Raw genomic sequence first — 20,870 nt, 5'->3', positions numbered from 1 at the left:
GTGTTAATTTTTTAGGGGATTTGCTGCGTTCCGGCCGTGTCACAGGAATAACAGTAAATGGAGGCTGGTCCGTTTGGGGCCACTGGAGCCAGTGTAGCCGGGACTGCAGCTCAGGTGTCCGGAGCCGCAAACGCACATGCTCAAACCCCAAACCCAAATATGGGGGAATCAACTGCCTCGGGCCTGCCCAGGAGTTCCAGGAGTGTAACACTACACCATGTCCAGGTAAGTGCCCTAGATTATTTAAACACACCTAAAAACACTCATATACTGAGATTAAAAACCCCTCAATGAAAAACAACTCAAATGTATGTATTCTCGTAGCTGACACAAAAAGCTTTTGGGAGATTATACTATGTTGTACTTTTGCTGTTCTACATCTAAAGCTATTTTAAACAGCATGTTGCTTGTTATTTTATAATTATTATACATGAAGCTGTAATGACCATATTAATTGAGAGACTGCATGGAAAATGTGTACCTTTATAAACATAGGCTGTTTCTCGTTTGGAAGGATGCGTCGTCCGGAGGTCACGTCAAGCCTCGGTTAAACTAAACTTCTTTCATAGGATGAACGGAAACGTAACGTAACATGGTTGCTATGACAGCACACCTCTCTTTAACAAGCGTGAGCACTCTGAGTGAGAAGGGAACAAAGTTTATTTTTCACTCCTGTTATCATTTTTCACTCCACAGGACCATATGAAACGATGTAATTAAAAATTGTGAAAAAAATTAAGAGAAATTGTACTGAGCAGGTTTTAATCTAAAACCTGGATATGTTATGCCTCAACTACCATAAATGTTGTACCAACTTCTCCCACCCATTTTTCAATTTTATATTTTTCTTTGAGATTATCATATAAACCATCCTCTTTTGGTTTTTTTAAGGTGTGCAGGAATAGTGTTGTCAAGATACCAAAATTTCAGTAGTTGGTACTTTAATTTAATTTCGGTACCACAGCATAAATATACTAATATGACAATGTGCTATTGAACACACCCGTTTGGCCTATATAAAATGTCAATAATAAATTAAAAGAAGTGCACTTTTCCTCCAAGTGTTTCTCAATCATGGATTGCTTAAGTGTTTTAAGTAGCGCTCTGCTGAAATCTGTTTTATTATTTTCCAGTTCTCCATGTTTTAGAGTTTAATTTAATCGTCAAAATGGTGTCTAATCAATTCTTAAAATTTTAACAAGTAAAAATTTAACTTTTTAACATATTATTGAATTTTTGGCCAAATTTGTATTCAACAGCATTCTTGCTTGTGATATATTCATTAATAATTATAATAATAATAATAATTATTATTATTATCATCATTACAGTCAAGCTTACATTTTACTATACAGTTGTAATATATTTCTGTCAATTTCAGTGCTCTAGCTTATATTTTGAAATGTGCTTTTATTATGACATGTATTTATTTATTTATTTTTGCCTGAAGCTTCACTTTCCAGATAAACATTTTGCGACACAAGACTTTTAAAGTCATATCTGAAATCTCATCTCTTTACACTGGCCTTTGAGTCTGACAAATTAAATGTAGGAAACAATTTTGGAATGTTTGAATTTTGTGCTTTAGATTACTGATATTTGTGTGTCTGGTTATGTTTTAAATTGTATTACTGTGAAGCACTTCGGTCAACTTTGTTGTTTTAAATGCTATATAAATAAAGTTGAGTTGAGATTAAAGTGTGAATGCTGTTATTTAATTATATAAATATATAGTTTAAATGTGTTGTGTGGTTTACAGTAGATTAGTGCTCTGCTCTGTCGTCTGACACAACATGTCGTGAATGAATCATTAAAAGTACAGATCTCTTCCATAATAAGACTGCAGCCTTTAGCAGTTTAATAAATCACACTAGGACATGTTACAATTTTAATTTGATTTATTGTCCATTTCAGTGTAAAGAGTAACAGAGCATGTGCTCAAAATGAGCATTTTAAAGCAGTCGAGTGTCAGTCATACTGCGTGCTGGCACCGGATTGAGTCGGTACCAGTACTGCAGAAACACTTGTATCATTAAATCTTTTTTTATTTTAGTATTGACTTGGTACCGAACTACTTTTGACAACACTATGCAGGGAATAGAAAAGAATACCAAACATCAACAAATGGCAGGGCAGAGCTCATAAACCACTTCAGGGGGCAGCATTTAAATTGAAAGCATGAAAGGCCATCTCTCCATTTTAAGGTGTGAAGACCCCAATTTGCCAGCAGAAATGGAGAGAAATCTCTGTGGCATCGTTGTGTGTAATCACATTTCAAGCTAATTATACCGGCAGCAATGGGAAAGCAGAATTCAGTCATTAAAAGCCTTGTGACAGTGTTGTACTCCCTCTCTGAAATTGAAGGAGGAGGAGAAGCCCTCTAATTAAATGAGTGCTCATCATTATGTGGGGTGGAAATATGCTGTCTAAATGGAAATCTGCTACATGAGTATTTTATGACGCCCAACAGTGAACAAGACACAATTAAGCAATGCGGAATTTGTTTTGCAATCATAATTAATCAACTGCCTGTTTTTTTAGATGAATGTCGACCCAAATCATGCAGAGGTTTATGGCATCTATCACTCTCTCTTTATGATATGTTGAAAAAGCTAAATGCTTCTTAGTCAAAAGGAAATCTATCTGTCTAATCAGTAATGTATCTATGCTGTAATCAGTACAAAAATATGTGTGGTACCAATGCCAGTCACCAGATTATTTTACTGGAACTGCGTGTGCACAACAAAAGGTTTGTTCAAAATGTCATACTATTGTCACGTTCACTTTCATTGCACCTTTTTTATACAATGAAATGGGACTGAAGCTATCAGTTTCTAACAATCTACCCAACATTTCCTTTTGTGTTCCATAGAATACAGAAAGTCAAATGTGTTTGGAACAACATAAAGAGGAACTGTTTCATTAACAAAGGCCATTAGATCTTATCAGATCATGGATCCAAAGGCAAATTTTATTAAATCTGTGGATGACGAATTGTACCAACCTATCAGAGCAGATTGTTGATCATCAGTGACTGTGCTCTGCACTTTACTACGTGAACTCGGACCTTGTCTCCTTCCAATGAAATGGCTTAATTGTGCTTGGATTCAATATATCCTTTGTACAGACTATGACAGAATAATATAGATGACTTTCATCAAGTGTGCCCCAGCAGGAAGCATGGAAGAAAAAAAACACATCAAATTGCTCTACATCCCCATAAGTGTTTCTGATTCGGAGCTTGCCTGTGATCAGTATTTTTTATTGGCCTTTTATTGGTACCATGCCTTTCCCTTCTTGCAGCTAAATCTTTACATTTTCAAATTAAAACTTTTAAAAATGCAAGAAAGAGGTCTCACAGCTGTTGTTGTTGTGGCACAGAAACAGATTAATCTTTTCTTGTTGCATGCTACAAGGGCAAAATTAAATGATCAGTCACATAGCAGTAGAAATGGACTGAATCATTTTGTTGCCATAGAAAAATTACAGCTAATGGGAAAAATGCAACACTTGGTTTACCCATGTCTTCTGTAAAAACATTCTTGAAATACTATAGGATGTCTAATTTCTTTAAAAATCTAAATGGCATAATGACTTTTGAATCAACAGTCTCCTTTCATTCTATGCTAATTGTGTATATGCATTAAACATCTGGATGATCTACTACAAAAGCCGAAATGTGCAGTATACAACCAGAGCACACTCTGTGGAATATTTTAACCCACAATATGATGCAGTTAATTTGATGTTCCATTCCAAGTGTGACCAATAAAATGAAACATATATAAAAAGTGATTTGTACATTGTAATATAAAACATAATCGGTACTTTCAGTATGCACACTGTTACACAATTTATGTTGCAATCTCCACAAAACTAAATACTTGCAAACTGTTCAACTTGACTTTCCATTCCCAATGTGGCAAATAAACTCCAAAACCAACCAGAATTTTAACATCTCCTTAAAATAAATAATTAAATAAAGATAAAGGTAAATAATATTTGGATTTAGATCCCCAGTGAGCAAGCTAAAGGCGAGGAACACAAAACTCCATAAGATGTTTGTTAATGGAGAAAAATAACCTTGGGAGAAACCAGGCTCACTGTGGGGGCCAGTTCCTTTGTCAGCCAGACCTGAGGCATAACTATGAGTTTAAGGATACATTAGGCATATGCCTGGCTGAAGAGATAATCTACCTCCTTTTATGGAATTTGATATTCTAGGTATTATTAACAGGCCAGAATTTTGCGATCATAGTGAACATGATGGATTATAGCATGACTGAAGGTCACTGAAGTACTGTGGTGATTGACCATTCAAAGCTTTGTTAGTATTTATTGTTTTTATTATTATTATTAACAGAATTTTAAAATTAGTATGAAATTTAACAGATATATGATAAAATTGGGCTGATATGATCATATTTCTTGGTTCTAGTCAGTTGCACCATTTTGAACCATTTGAAACATTGAAAAAACAACAAAAAAATGGTGTCAACAATGGTGTTATAAATTGTGCTTCTTTATGTCAGATCACACAAACAAAAAAAACGCTTTTTTCAGCCTACCTGATTGGTCAAGATTGCGATTTAAATAAAAATTTTAAAATCAGTAATACAATTTTACAACAATGGCATCATAAATTGTTCTTCTTTAGCTCAGATAACAGAGACAATTAAAAAAGAATGGCTGGTCCAGCTAATGCGCATGCACCTCTTTTAACTGCCTCTTGCAGCCGCATATTTATTGGTACAATTTCTCCCATTCATAAGCACTGTATACCAGTGACCTGTCTCATTAAATACTGTCTAAGATACTGCATACTGTTTCACATACTATTTTCTTTTAAATGGAATGCATTCAGTATATATTGTGTGGTATACAGTAAGCTGAACAATAGTATTGCATGCTTAACATAGCCTAAGTCTACCCCTCATGTTAGTGGCATAAGCGCAGACCCCTGTTTCACTAACCTGTTAGGCTGCTAATGCTTATAATGAGACTTCATGTGCCAGCTTTCCTTTAATTAGTTAAGACAGTCAAAGTGTTTTGTGAGAGACATCGCTGTTTCCCCAGTTTTTGTGGGTGACAACCCTGAGCTTGGCATCACTGAAGAGGGTAGGGAGTGAATTGATGGTTCGTTTAGCCTCATTAATTAGAGCAGGGGTCAGGGTTAGAGCCTGAGGGAGAGGCAGCCCTCCGAAGCAGATTGTTTGAACAGCCTCTCTCTGTCTCTGCCAACCCCTTATTCACAGCCTTCTCAGCATCAAGCTTTAGCTTGTTTTGACAAACAGCACACACATGCTTTCATTGTACTTATCTTGTCAGAGGTAACTAGTGTGAAATCATTGATTCACATTGTTAGGTTACGTTTAAAGGATTTAGATACATAAAAGTTACATTTGTATATTAAATGGAACAATCTGTACACTTTTGTTTTATCTTATAATTTTAGTCAACATTTCTTGTACCATGAACGATCATAATTTAGCTTTACATGGCATTTCTCATTTGAACCATTTGAGTTAAAAAATTCTGTTTTGGGGGGAGTCACGTAATGCCGTGCAAGTTTGAGTGGTGAGTTCTGCACACTTTGCTAGTTTTAATACTTTTTATGTCATAAACTGGTGAGATTCCATACACCCTGATCCTTAAATACTCTAGGAAGACAATATGTCAAATAATTCAAAATCCTCGGGCTATGGAGACATTAAAAGATACTTGCGTGCTCAAGCTGATGCCCCCGAACAAGCCACAAGCCCCATAGCCGATTTGGCCAGAGAAGTGAGTCCTTAGGGACTCCTTAGGGACAGTGTTGTGGATTAATCAGCACGTTATTTGTGCTTATGCCTCCTATTAGTTGGAGTTTGTTTTGAGGAGTATTTCTTGCAGAACACTGGATTGATTAGGTTATTTGTTGCACTCATGTAGCAGTCGAATGGGCCAGCTCACTGATCATTCGTTTGACTGCCCGAGGTAACTGAAAGCCTTTTTGTTTCTTTTTGTGCTGGTTCCGCTAGCGGCTGGAGTTTGTTCTGTGGAAGAACACACCTTCGGGACAGTTATGTGGATGTATCCACACGTTCCGCCTATTGGCTGGAGTTTGTTTTTATAGATTATCTTCTGTTGTGTAATTCTTTCTCACAAACTTTTTATAAAAACACCGGACTTGAGCAATCCAACGTTAATTTTGTCATACCCCTATTCCGCCATTGCAAAGCCTTTCTATCAAACTAATCTGAGAAGTTAAGGTACACCCTGTTATCTCACATTTGCACTCTGTATGCATAAAAAGGGTCAAGTGTTTCATTCGTACATTTATTTAAATGTTGCATCGAGCATATGGCTGAACCCAAAATTATGTATTAATAAGTCCCCTTTCTGCTGGTCAGAGTGGATTGTGAGGGAGGTTAATACGTTCGGTGATATATATGAGAGTGGAGATTTGAGATCCTTTGAAAATTTGGTTCAACATTTTGGGATTCTCAGATCTCAGTTCTTTAGGTATTTACAACTGCGCCATCTGCCTCGTACTATTTTTGGTAATAGCATACAGCCCAACTGTATGACTATAATTAACTTTTGGAGACTATAACTAACTTTTTTCATGTATCATTTACATGATTTATTTTTATTATTTTTTTGAATTTGGCAGATACTTTTAGTGATGCATTTTATCTGTTCTCTAGGAATCAAGCCCATGACCTGGATATTGTTTGCGACATTGCTCAACCAGTTGACCTACAACAACCAAATCTCAAAATATTCTTAAACATAATTTCTTTTTTTAGCATAGACTTTGTTACATTGCTGCATTTGTCATTAAATTATTCTGAAAATGTTTAAACTACACTGAAAAAACTGTCAAAAGAGTGCTTCATGTGGTAAAATCTGAATTAACTGGTATGAAATATATATCTAAAAAAAAATACCAAAAATGTCTAAATCATTATGTTACACTGACAACACTATTAGATCAAGTAGAATTAACTCATTAAGGTAACAATTGCAGGTTACCACCTTTTGCAGTGTAATTACAGTAACAGTAAAGCTTTGTCCTACAACAGCACAAAAACTTGATGTGATGACTTATTTCATTTTTCAGTGGATGGGAGCTGGTCGTGCTGGTCACCTTGGTCCAAATGCTCAGTGACATGTGGAGGAGGCCACTACATGCGCACACGCAGCTGTAACAACCCTCCACCTGCCTACGGAGGTGATATCTGCCTGGGCTTGCATACTGAAGAGGCCCTATGTAACATCCATCCCTGCCCTGGTACACACTCTCACACACATTATCACTTGCATTAACTCAACCTATGTGTGCACACACACACACCAAAAGGACTCAAAAAGGAAAAACATGACTTTTTGCAAATAGGACACCTTTGTCTTGTACCTTGCTTTCCTACCTTCCCATTTAATGTATAAAGCGGCCTGTTGGGGGATGAAAGGGGAGGAAATCAAAATGTCACACTTCATAGAAAATCAAATGGTAAAACCGAGCTTGCGATATGAAGATAATATGCACAAAATGAGGGAGCAGGGAGCGCGAGAGTAAAGAAAGAGATAAGACGATTGATGGCAGAGTCAAACCTTGCACATTGATCCACGAAAAGGTGAATGGGAGAGGAGAGCTTGTATTCAAATGTCAGTCCATCCATTAGCCAGAAGTCTAGTGAGGTTATGGAATGACCTTTTATTAGCTGCGTTCTGGTCTATCTGTCACACTATTCATTACACGCATACGTGTAACTGTACTGTGCAGCCAGGAAACAAGGGACAGGGGCAAAGTGAGGGGAATGCTAATCAGAAGAACCCTATATATGTGGAAGTTGTCATGTGTTGAACATTTTTAAATTGCATTGTAGAGTTACTTCTGAATTATCTTGCTGCAACATTACCAGCTAATGACATTATAAGCTTTGTGTTGGAAGGGCTGTTCCAGGTTCAATACAAGTTAAGCTCTATTGACAGCTTCTGTGACTTCCTGTTGATAATCACAGACAATAATTTTGCATTTACAATCATGCACTTACAATGGAAGCCTATGGGGCAGACATTGCACAGGGATAATACACACTGTTTTGAAAGTATAGCATGTTAAAATGAGACTAGTGTAATAAAATTGCTTTAAGGGGACAATGGGGCTAAATGACTAAAGATTGGTTTTGAGGTAATTTGATCTCATATTTAGTCACAACTTTTAAATGTTGCAAATTTATGTGGCTGATGAGTATCCTTAAAATATCTTTGAGAAAACAAGTACTTTTTGGTCATTTTCAGGTTTGTTTAAGGTGATTAAATAATAAAAAAATTATAATAATTGTCCAATAAGTGAAAGGATAGTATTAGAGTAAAATAGGATTTCTGTTTGTTTTTACAAAATGAGAAGGGTATGTATAGCACCTCTCAGTGCCTTAGTCTTCCTATACCTTTCGGTCATTTTTGACCTGAATTTAAAAAACAATAGATGTTATAAAAATGGTTTCCTTTATCTGAGTGGTACAAGACTTGGTGACTTTTCCTCCATTTGCCATCTGAACACACACACAAGAATTAGACTTTGATAAGTCTAAGTGGTTGGGGAAAAAAAGCAACACCATTACTGTTTGCGATCAAAAATGACCGACCAAATTAATGGGAAAGACAAAAAAAAAGAATTTTATTTGTCAAATACAATCTATAAATCAGTCATAATACAGCACAAACATACATAAAAATGTGTGAGACTATACCCCGATTTTTTTACATTTTGTCAAATAAAATCTATACAAATCAGCCACAATGCAGAATACACACACATAAATGAGGGGGTGAGACCATGATACACCCACTGTGCAGCGCGCGCGCACACATACACACAGAGAAATAAATGGGTAAAACACAGCCAGAAGGCAGAACACAACAGAGCGAGAGAGAGAGAGAGGGAGAGAGAGAGAGCAAAGCCTGAGTCTGACCCCAATCTAAGAAAGTTTACCTATTCCAGTCTGAGAAAGTTTACGTTTACCTCACCTTCCAGACCATAAACTGCATCTTTCTGACACTTAAAAAAACAAAAAAAACAAACAAAAAAAAAAAAAACGGAACTTTGACAAATAATAGTTATATTGATATTGTCTAAATATATATCCAAATGCATAACTTTAAATATGATCACATTTAGAATTTCTAAACAAAAGGTGGCTGCATAGAACACTGCAGCCATCTACTGGCTATTATTGTTATAACATGATTTTCAAGTCATTTTATTTTTCTTTTTTCACCAGATGGCAGCAATCTGCCCCAATAAATGAGACGTTCTCATATTTTCTTCCTGTTTCAAATAGGTTTTTGCTGTAGTGAAGTTAATCATTTGATAATAAATTAGCTTATTTGCTTATGCAAATGAATGGTGAAATTGAGAAAATTATGCATGTAAAATAAAATCTTAAAAAGATAAAATGCCAAAAGAAGTGCATTTTTTTCTTCAGGGAAGAATAAATTGTATAATTTATTTTATTTGTATTTTTTTTAAGTTGCACCTCTATTGTTTCCTGTTGCAAATTACCACAAACTGTAAAGTAAGCAGCCCTACTTGTACAGAATAAGAGCATCAGAAAGCTTAAGATGCATTCAAATAAATACAAAACATTTAATTAATCTCCTCTGCATAACATTGTATCTGACGTGGAGATGTTGTCCATGTATAGAGAGCTGGTCTGATTGGTCCGAATGGTCTCCGTGTGACTCGTCAGGGTCTCAGGTTCGCCTGCGGCACTGTGATGTCCTGTTCCCCACTGGTAACCAATGCTCTGGCAACAGCAGTGAAACTCGCGCTTGTCTACCCATCTCCAACTTCATCCCAGGTGTGCACACACACATACACACACACTCAAACACTTCCCATATCGACCCCCGGACAAACAAGGTTCTTCCCTTATTGACAAGAAGTAATGCGAGACACACCAAACCATTGATTTCTGCACCGTAGGGATAATTAGCCTCTCATCCCCAGCCTTCACAAAGTGGCACGATCGATCAAATGCATTACAATGATATGTTCTGTGTAGCATTTGCATTCAAATTTGAGCTAATTCTTCTATGAGTTGGAGCGAATCAGAACCAGGCGCAACAATTTTACAATATTTATTTTTTTATTATGAAATATTTAGTGTCTCTAGAAGGGATAATTTACCCTGTTTACCTAAACCTGTATGACTTTCTTTCTTCCATGGAACACTACAGGAGATTTTATGCAGAATGTGAGTGACTGACAACCTCCATTTACTCCAGTCACCATTCACTTTCATTGCATTTTTATTTCCATACAATGAAAGTGATTAATGACTGTGTCATTCCCTAACATTCTGCTTAACATCTCCTTTTTTGTTCCATTAAAGAAAGAAGTTTGAACAGGTTTAGAACAACATAAATGGTGAGTATAATGATGACAGAATTTGAATTTTTGGCCAAACTATCCCTTTAAGAAGACGTGTGCCAACAATACAGTTTTATTTTAAAACATGAGGAAGCTAATAGTAAGAAGTGAAGGATTCTTTGAATAATTTGATGAGTTATTGGGTGACGAGACACTTATTGACATGGAAAGTGTTTACATCTAAACATATGATCATCAGGGGAGTTATTACTTTCCTCCCACTTACAGTGTAACAGGGAGTGAATTTTAAGACCATTCAGTAAATCTTATGTAAATATTGTCTTCCTTGAATAGCCTTAGAGTCTTTCATAGAGTAACAATCTGCTACATCTCATTAGAAAAATGTTATACCCCATTTAATTCCATTACTGATTATAAAAATGCATTGCAGGTGCCACATTCCTTATTCAACTCTTTGAATACATAATAGGTTGAGTTTAAAATGTGCTTGTATAACGTTCTGAAACTCCTCAAAGATCTAATTTCTCAGCCTGATGGATTCTCTCCCATCTATCTATTTTTTTTTTTCTTCTTCAGAAACTTCTGTTGCACGATCAAGTCAAGAAGAAAGATGGTGTGGAGGTATGTGTAATGTGCAGACTTGTAAACTCCTACTAAATAAGGAATAATGTACAGTTATCATCGCAATATAAACCCTAACAGGGTTTATTTAGCCTATTACTTGGCTACTTATCAAATAAATAAACAACTGGGTGTGAAATATTGAATTATTTTAAAATGTGAGAAGAAAGACAGGCCCTGATAAGACTTTAAGGGCCCTGTCCCAAATGACGTACTTCATGCGGACTTGCAGTTTTATGGGCTTTGATTGTGCCCATCCGTTAAGTCGATTTGACTGTGGTATCACAATCATCGTTTTAGATTCCAAAATGGTACTCATGAGCACCCCTAGTGGTTTCTTTTCCTCCTTGATGTGCCATATTGCTGGGTTGACTGGAAAGGGGCTGATTATGCCATTTGGAACAAGACCAAAAAAGCACAGCTGTGAAGCTATCACTTGCCGGGAATGTTGTGATTGACCAATCTGAATCAAGTATTCCAGAGAGCTGTTATTTTGTTTGCTATTTAGCTAATGCATATCAAAACCGATCTATGATACACTGATTGCAGGGACAATGTACTTCATGTCTAATGCTTTTTTGGGAACCATTAAACAAAAGCATTTGGAGTGGTTTGCCATTGTGTCTGGAAAGCGTTTCTATTTTTAGCTATTGCCTATGCAGACTCGCAGGGCAATTCTGACCTTATTGAGAATAGTGTTTAATTGGCTCAGGTAATGGATAAGTGATGTCCACTGGCATTGAGATCAATGCTGAGATCCACAGCCATAGTCCTTGTGTAAGATCATTTAGCCATTAGCTGTTTTCCTTCTGTTGCCAGACTTCAATGTGTTCCACTTGATCGCTGTGGGCCTGAGCAGCTCCATACTGGGATGTCTGGTGACCTTAATTGTGTACACTTACTGTCAGAGATACCAGCAGCAATCCCATGATGCCACAGTCATCCACCCTATCTCTGCTGCCCCACTCAACACCAGCATCACCAACCACATCAACAAACTGGACAAATATGACTCAGTTGAAGCTATTAAGGTCGGTATTATCCACACTTGCTATCACTGAAATGTTGCTTATAATAGAAAGCAGTTGAATCCAGTATGTGGTCTGTGTGTTTGTGTGTTTGTGTGTGTGTGTGTGTGTGTGTGTGTGTGTGTGTGTGTGTGTGTGTGTGTGTGTGTGTGTGTGTGTGTGTGTGTGTGTGTGTGTGTGTGTGTGTGTGTGCGTGTGTGTGTGTGTGGGTGTGTGTGAGAGAGTGTAACTCTGTCTTGTTAAGTGCCATTGTGTCAAAATCAGTTCATACATTCATACACTGCTTTCTCATAAGTTTTTATTAAGTTTGTATACTCAAGTGTTTGTGTGACATTGTCTCAAATTTAATGAGAAACAACTTTGCAGCTCAAGCTAGTTTGTTCACTCTCTACATAAATAATTTTTTTTATTCAAACTAACTGTCCACACTGTAATTTTGCAAGTGATAAAATCTATTCCACTTGTTCAGACAGTGTAATCACATCTGGAAAGAAATGCACTTTGTATGATGATACACACATCACGTCCCAAATAATGAAAAAGTGATTTGGAAATACAATATACTATAACTGAAACACATGTCACATCCTGAATGACCAAAAATCGAGTTGGAACTTTTATCTACTGTAACTGAAATATATGTGACCTCTCGAAAGTTGAAAAAATTACTTGGAAATTGGATCTACTGTAACTGAAACACATGTGATGTCCCAAAAGATGAAAAAACTACTTTGAAATTCAATCTACTTGAACTGAAACACGTCACATCCCGAATAACAAAAAAAATTACTTGGAAATTCGATCTACTGAAATTGAAATGCGCCATTCCCGAATGATGAAAAACTATTCTAAAATCAGACTAAAAAATCTGATTCTAATCACATTTCAAGACACAAAAGGGTGTGGTGTGGATCAGGTTTGTAAACATCAGATTTCATTGGGTTTTTTACTGTCAGACTACAATAAACTAAATGGATTTGAGTCGAATACACCAACAAATGTCAGATTTTTGTTGCCTGTCTGAACAAAACCATAATATAGGAATACTTATACTCATAAAAAGGAACCTTCTCTTGAATTCATTGCTCAATATGTGCTTTATTATACAGTGCTTCAAAGTTGTGCAATGCATTCAGAAATTTGGACACATGGATCATTTCGTCATAAGCACAGCGAAAATGAAGCTCACCCTAATTTTTCAAATATAGTTGAGGAACAGATAAGGGTTCATTAGACTTGAATGTATGAGACATGACTAATTACAGAATGTGCTCTCCAGTTATTGCTAGTTCAGACTTTTGTGAAGTTGCATATTTCATCAGCAGGATGTATTGCACTAGAATCACATTACTTACCCAACATCCCAAGCTCAGAGGAGTAATATAGCAAATGACTGTGTTTTACTGTCCTTATGGTGTATAAGTTCACTTGCTCAGATTCATCTTGCCTGGCTCTGTGCCGATGACTTGAATTAATGTAAATTGATGAAGGCTACAGAATATGTGAAAATATTGTCATGCACAACAATTTACCTAATTCCCGTATTATTTTTCTATTTTTTTTTTATGCTCAGTTTGTGACTGTAAGTATTGAGGATATTATAAAGCCTGATCTCATGATAATTACTGACTGTGGCAGCGTTTTTGTAAAATAGCATTATGTGGTTCATTATACGTACCACAGCAGTAACTGAGTAACTGAGGTAAAATGTCCACTGTGTGGTGCTAACAGATGAGGTTTTAAAGGTTAATTGAGATTTAAATTAACAAAACCTATTTCACTAACCTAAACCTTAAACCTAACTGATTGATAAAAAGCAAATGTGAACTGAAAAACACAATTGCTGATGTAACCTTTTTAACTTTTTAGTGCTTCTATGACACTTTTGGCTCACTTGGTGACTTGCGTGTTCTGCGGGACTCGTACCTCGGTCCTTCACATTGCATGTGCAATGTTCTACCAGTTAATCTAATGCACAATGTAATCACGGTGAATACGCTTATAAATAAAGTTGGTTTTGTAATGCAAACATTAAAATGTATTGCCTTACAAGTCATGCACTATTGTAAAAGTTTTGATGTCACAAGATGTGAGAAGTTTTTTGTGATTTGTGTGAATGAATTAAAGTCATTGTTGTTGTAGCCCCTCTAGTATTCATTTCACCAGAGAAACTGCCACGACACATACAACAAGCCACGTAAAAATCATTTTACACAAATGTAGGTACAGGTTAATATTATTTTATACAGGATCTGTAAAGTCAACATGAAATCAAAATTGACCCTATTTACTTTATTTATACACATTACTGGTCTGATTATTCACGATTCATCAGTACACGTTATTCCATGTGATAACTTCTAAATCAATAGATTTGAAAAAGAGGCATTGCAATTGGGATATGTTAAGGTGCTCTTGAAGGTGAACTTCACCTTCAGCTTCTAAGTCCAGGTCAAAAAGACTTCTTAAAAGTGGATGCCAGTGGTTTTGACTCCAAACTCTGGTATGGAACACCCAGTTTTCACAATCCAATCAGTTGTTGATGGATAAATATTTCCACAATAATAAAAGTAAAATGGTTTGTGAATGCTATTTCATGTTGACTTTAATGCTAGCTACACAAATCAACCTGACCTTAAAAGACAGTGCAGGACTTCATTCCACACTGATGTAGAAAACCATCTCTTGATGCCATGAGGATGATTTTGCTCCATTCCTTTTTACAGCCTGACGTTTCCATACTCTTGCCTTTGGATGAGCACCACATTTGCCAGCCTTTGTCTTCTAACACTGGTGTAGCACGAGGCCTGGAGATTTTCTACTAACTCTTGACCGGCATAACCAACCTCTCCTCTGAATCTCAGACCTCTCTCGAATCCCCTCTCCTCCCCCCTGACACTCGTGTAGGTGGCAGGTGTGCTCGTCCACGCATTCTATCAGCATACTGTATTTCACCAACATTCCCCATCATCCAACAGAGCAGATAATCAGGCTTGTGAGAAGGCAGTGTAATTTTGGTAAATGTTGGTGTTGTTTTTATAATGGTCATGTCGGCTACCATTTTGTTGCATGAATTTATTTTGCTGTGCAACACTTTGATAATCTCATTAATCTTTTGTTCAGAGTCATTTTTTATGTTTTTTTTTGCCTGTTTGTTGTTGCCACCCCACTGAGCTCGCATTTGTTTTACAGCATTGGAACATTTTATTGAATTATTCTTCATAATTATGCTGGTTTCAGGGTTTAAAAAAGACTGAATACACATCTTATCACAGTAATCAGATTAACGTTTTATATTTATAAAGCTTGTCCACTTTGTAATTTTTTTTTTCTTGATTATCCAATCAAAACATCTGTTTTTGAAAATTGGCCTCCTTAGATTTAAAAAAAGCTTTGTTTAGTTAGCCTTTTCCATCTCTCTTGTTGCTGATCCTAAACTGTATATTGTGTAGATGACTGCATTATATTCTATTTATATTCTTATAGTCAGCCATCAAGCCAAGCAGATCAACCTTTTGTTAAAACCACTTTATGGTTTGGCCATCATTCAGTTTCAAAGCAAGATTTTTGTTTAATTTTTAAAGTTAGGGCTGTCCCGATACCGACACTGGTATCGGAATCTTGTCCGATACTGCGCTCATTTACTTGTACTCGAGCTGGTATAAAGGTTTCAATACCGTCTGACATCTGAATGTCATTAAGTAAACATTCACTGCGCAAATGAAATCACGTGTTGTCCTGATGAGAATATTAAACCGCAAAGGCTACAATTTAATGTGATAAATATATAGTTTGCATGTGCTGTCAGCTTCAAATGTGAGTGCTGTTACATGTGTGGAGCCGGTGTTGTGCAGACAGAAAGACACAAAGTGCTCATACTTGTATGAACCCAGTAGCTCCTGGGTTCATACACGGAAAACACCATCATCAGCATCACACGCTCTGTTTTTAGCAGATGACAGTGAGCAGAGTGCTAATTCATTTTGTAGCGTGAGGAACATACAGATTACATATTAATTTAATTAAATAGCACCCTTTTGTTGTTTAATAATCACACTGGGTCACCTAGCAACCGGCTTTTTCAGAGGTGAGATGCTACCATCAAAGAAACGGAAAGGACTTCAAGATTCTACCAAAATAAAAGCTCAGTTTAAATGGAAAAAGTACAACAGACATATATCACTACTGTATAGTTATGTACTATTCACTGTAATAATACTACTACTAATAATAAATATTGATAAATCAATAGTAACTGTATAATATTTAAGCAATATCTGACATGTGATGCTCTCTTCTGCAGCACTTTATTTGACCAAATTACTCCAGTGTTGTAATTTGGATTGTGCCGTGAAGTTCTGTAAAAAAGCACTTCATTTGATAAAAAGATACAATATTATAAAAACAATGTATTGCTCTATTTTGATTTGATTAAAGTTTTGATTAATTCATTTATGTAAACATAATTTTGATGATAAAATTGAAATAAATGCTTATATGGAATTCAGGGGGGAAAAAACAGGTATCACATCTGTATCAGCGGTTAGTAGTAACTTGTTCTCAAAAAAATGGTATTGGGACATTCCTATTTTAAATTATTTATGATTAGAGTTATTTATGTTTTCTCATTTGCCTGGATCCACAACCCCAAGACATGAAGTCTGAAAATATGGCTATTTTTTCATCAAAGCAAAAGATTTTTCAGTTTCTCTTGTTATCTTTGTTACTGAAAACACCTTTTGCTCTCATCCACAGGCTTTCAACAAGAACAACTTGATCCTGGAGGAAAGAAATAAATATTTCAACCCTCAGCTAGCAGGAAAAACATATACAAATGCCTACTTCACCGATGTCAACAACTACGATGACTTTTAAAAATGGATCTATGTTTGCAGTCATCTTCACCTTGGAAGAATATTTCCATATCAGCTTCAGCTCCTAGTGATTTTTATCACTTTTTTGTTTGTGGTTTGTCCTGATAAATAAAAAAACATTTTATGTGGGACCATTTTAACATCCAGTACCAATAAAGCTGTATAGAACCATTTTTCAAAGTTAACAAAGACATCATCCATTGTGTGGACATCACTAAATTGACTTGAACTTGTCCATGGTGGACAAATAAAGCAGGCTTCACAAAGAGGCAATTTGATTCACCTATAAACTCTATGAAAGACCTGCCACTAAAGAGATGGCACATGGACGCTTTGCATGATTTTCATCTAATGTTTTCTTTTATTGTTGCTTCATTTATTTGCATGGTTGATCACATTCCAGTGTTTTTGTGGACGGGGCCTACGTCCTATATGGATGGAGCCTCCCTGGACTGCTTTGTCTCCTGCGCCGAATCCGAAGCCCCCGTGCCTCACTGAGTACCTTCAGTGGTCCCCCAGTGCATTTGCTTGCCCTGAAAGGGGATTTGCCACAACTCACACAATATATAGATACTGTACCAAGGTCTCTAAAAAAAAAAAAAAAAAGTTTATGTATATCTAAATATGGAGCCCTTGTTAGTAAAGCTCATAGCAGTGGTTGAAATCTCTGTGTTTTTGTTGTACAATACACTTTTCATCTAGCATATGTCTGTTTAGCATTTCTAGATGAGACTATTCTTCAAAGTGTTAGTTTGTTTCAGAGTAACCCTATTCAGTCACCAAAAAATTAATTAGCATATTAACATTTGTCTTTATGTGGTGTAAGGTCTGCAAAATAGACAGTATGTGAAATGCAAATGGACCATTTTATGTATCCCATTGATAATTTGAATATTATTATCATATTTCTGTTTATTTAGTTGTTTAGTAGTTCAACGAGTTCACAAGAATGCAAGTATTATCAAGAAAAACTAAAATTGCTTTTCTCGTTTTCAAATATTTTAAAGAATTTACTAAACTTAACCACCTATTCGTTATGGATAGGTGTGTACAGTGCTTGGAATATAATTTTTTATTTCTACTAATTCCTTTTGTACTTGTAAAACTTTTGTTTGCTTGTTTTAATGTGCATAAATTAAATTTGCTTCATATAGCTCACTGTGTTTGATCTGTAAAGTGTTAGTCACAGCATTACTTTAAGACCATATGCAGCTCTCAAGTCATATCACAAGGAACATATTAATGAGTTGAGAATGGCACCACAAATGGCACCATAAAATTGCAATTAACAATGAAAAACACTTTTTGAGTTGGGGCTTGTTAATTAAAGAATTATGGCAGAAGGAAATTGGTATTGATCACATAATACGTTTTAACTTTATAAATTGTATGTATAATTTAGTTTGTGTGCATTTTGTGTACTGTATTCTGAACTCTTAATTAGGAACTTCCCATGTCAGCTTGAACACAGCAATAGTGGATGGATGTGGCTGCCTTTCCAGAGAAGAGTTTGGCTCTGTCACCATCTCCAACCTGTAGGCCATCAGTGTGAGAGGGTAATTAAATGTTATAGATTAATCTACTCCTGCTGGGCTTGCATGTGAAACTCTAGAGGTGCTGTAATCACAGGTTCCCTGGTGGTTTCAGTGGTCTGAGAATCAATCACAGTTCACTCTGACTCATGATCACAGTTGTTTAGATTACTAGCCTGGTCCTGCATGCTCCCAGGGTGTTTAAGTAACCTTAGGTGCCATTCATTTGTTCAAGTGGCATGCCTGATCTGGCTCATTTAAGGCTTTTTCTGTCCTTTTCTAGTCTGTAAACATCCTCTACGATGACTAATGTCGCACATGGTTCTATCTGAACCAAAGATCAACTCCTATTGACAAATTTGGTGTAGAGCCTCTTGGTTCAACAAACACCCACCCACACTCACATACACATATGCAAGGCTATAACAATCACAAGTTAAACTATCCTTTAAGATGCTTTGGTGCTTTAAGATGTTTGAACATAATTTGTTACCTGCCACATCTTCAGGCTGGCTGATTTTTTTCCTACTGTATATGAACATGTGCTGACTTGATGATTACCTTATGAGCCCTCACACTTTCTCTTTAAATGTTGAGTGTGTCTTTTTTTCTTAATGATAAAGTAGATTCTCCTACCCTGTAAAAATTCAGAGACAACTGTAAGTAAGCCATTCATAGGTTGATTATCACAAAATTTAATCCAGTATCAAAATATTACTCTTCTTTGGGGCAGGACTATATGTTTGGCCACCAATGGCGGCAGAATGGGGAGAATTTTCAAAAAACCTGTTAGAAAACAGACATCATGTTGGCTTAAAAAGCTTCTGTACTTAAAGCTGATTATGGTTTTTCCAATATCCCTACACAAAGACCAAATTTTTTTTACTGTAACTCAGTAACTCAGAGCTTTTAAGCTGTACATTTACCAATCTGGGCACAGACCTACAGACTGTTCAGGAATAGTTTGCTATGGTTCCCTATCGATTCAGTTCACAAGACATTGCTAAACACTTTGGGGAAATCCTTTTCCATGACCTAGTTGAAGCCTTTGTATCAGAACAGCAATCTTAAGATTGGCAATGGGGTTTGAGCCTCGCCCTATTAGGCGCGCATTTGCCCTATATAAATGGGCACTCACACACCATTTCTTCAGAATTGTATTCCTTCAAGAACGACATCATCATGTCTTTACTACATACCTGTATCAGCTCTCTCTTCACTGTCAACAGACGCCAATCATCAGACAGGATTCCCTGCAGATGCATCAGGACGTTCTTCGCCTGACATTCAGCACCTGCAGTGAGGATCACCTGCCCCCTCTAGGATCGGGTTCTTCGCTCAGCCAGACATCTACCCACTTCCCGCAGCATCCAGGCCGAAGCTGTTTCTTTATATATATATATATATATATTTTTATATATATAATAATATTCTGTCCAAGTGACGTAAAAAACAGTGTAAACTTCTTATCCACTGGGAATGTGATGAAAGAAATAAAAGATTAAATAAATAATTCTCTATTCTATTATTTCCATTCATAAAAATAAAGTAGTGATCCTAACTGACCTAAGACAGGCAATGTTTTCTACGATTAAATGTCAGGACTTGTGAAAATCTGAGTTTAAATATATTTGGCTAAGGTGTATGTAAACATCCTGGTTACTTCCGTAACCTCGTTCCCTGATGGAGGGAACAAGACGTTGTGTCGATGAAGTGACACTAGGGGTCACACTTGGGAGCCCAAGACATTTTGAGTGGAAATACGTCACATGGTCTTGCCGAGCCTTGTCGGAAGTATGTCATGTGGAGAAGTCCCATGGTATGTCCTACCCAACAGGGAGGAGTTTCTAAAAACATGGTGACTGGGGCAGAGGGGCCTCTGCCCAAGGAAGACGCAGTATACCAACAGGGATATGATTTAGCTGAAGAAATACTTCACATGGGGTTACCTACGGGGAACCAGCACATTTGCTAACCCCTGTACAGGGCTAAGTTAACACATGCACTAAGCCGGCAGCGAGTTTCTCCACAAACTCGTCTGCCACAAGGCTAGGAGGAAGTCATCCAGGGAATACATTTTGTGAACACTACTGGGAGTCAACAGCGCAAGTCTTCAGCTCAGTGGAGATGAAAGGCACTATTCGCAAGGGATACATCCGGCCAACTGTCCCAGACTTACCTGTTCGTTCCTGCCAAGACACGGAATGAAACAGGCTCAACCCGGGGATTGTAGAACCTTGCAAAGGTGTTGGGTGTTGCCCAGACCGCTGCTCTGCAAATTTCTGTTAGAGAGGCGCCACTGGTCAAGGCCATGGAGGCCACCACACTCCTGCTAGAATGGGCTCATAGCCCTGTGGGAGGAGGCATGTGCTATTTGTGATATACCATCGGTATGTGTCAATGACCCAGTGGGTGATCCTCTGCTTGGAGACAG

General features: G+C 36.9%; 1 protein-coding gene across 1 annotated transcript in view; it reads left to right on the top strand.

Annotated features, from left to right (window-relative positions):
• sema5a (sema domain, seven thrombospondin repeats (type 1 and type 1-like), transmembrane domain (TM) and short cytoplasmic domain, (semaphorin) 5A) overlaps positions 1-19,811 on the top strand; it is a 161,983-nt gene extending 142,172 nt beyond the window's left edge. The window contains exons 17-23 of the mRNA XM_052113736.1: positions 16-225; positions 7,106-7,276; positions 9,693-9,848; positions 10,958-11,002; positions 11,822-12,033; positions 16,786-18,460; positions 19,666-19,811. Coding sequence (XP_051969696.1) covers positions 16-225; positions 7,106-7,276; positions 9,693-9,848; positions 10,958-11,002; positions 11,822-12,033; positions 16,786-16,905 — 914 coding nt within the window. The 3' untranslated portion in view covers positions 16,906-18,460; positions 19,666-19,811. The remainder of the gene's footprint in view (positions 1-15; positions 226-7,105; positions 7,277-9,692; positions 9,849-10,957; positions 11,003-11,821; positions 12,034-16,785; positions 18,461-19,665) is intronic.
• Positions 19,812-20,870: the final 1,059 nt, after the last annotated feature.

The sequence above is a fragment of the Xyrauchen texanus genome, chromosome 41, assembly GCF_025860055.1.
Source record: "Xyrauchen texanus isolate HMW12.3.18 chromosome 41, RBS_HiC_50CHRs, whole genome shotgun sequence".
NCBI lineage: Eukaryota > Metazoa > Chordata > Actinopteri > Cypriniformes > Catostomidae > Xyrauchen > Xyrauchen texanus.
This window is presented reverse-complemented; position numbering and strand designations above follow the sequence as displayed.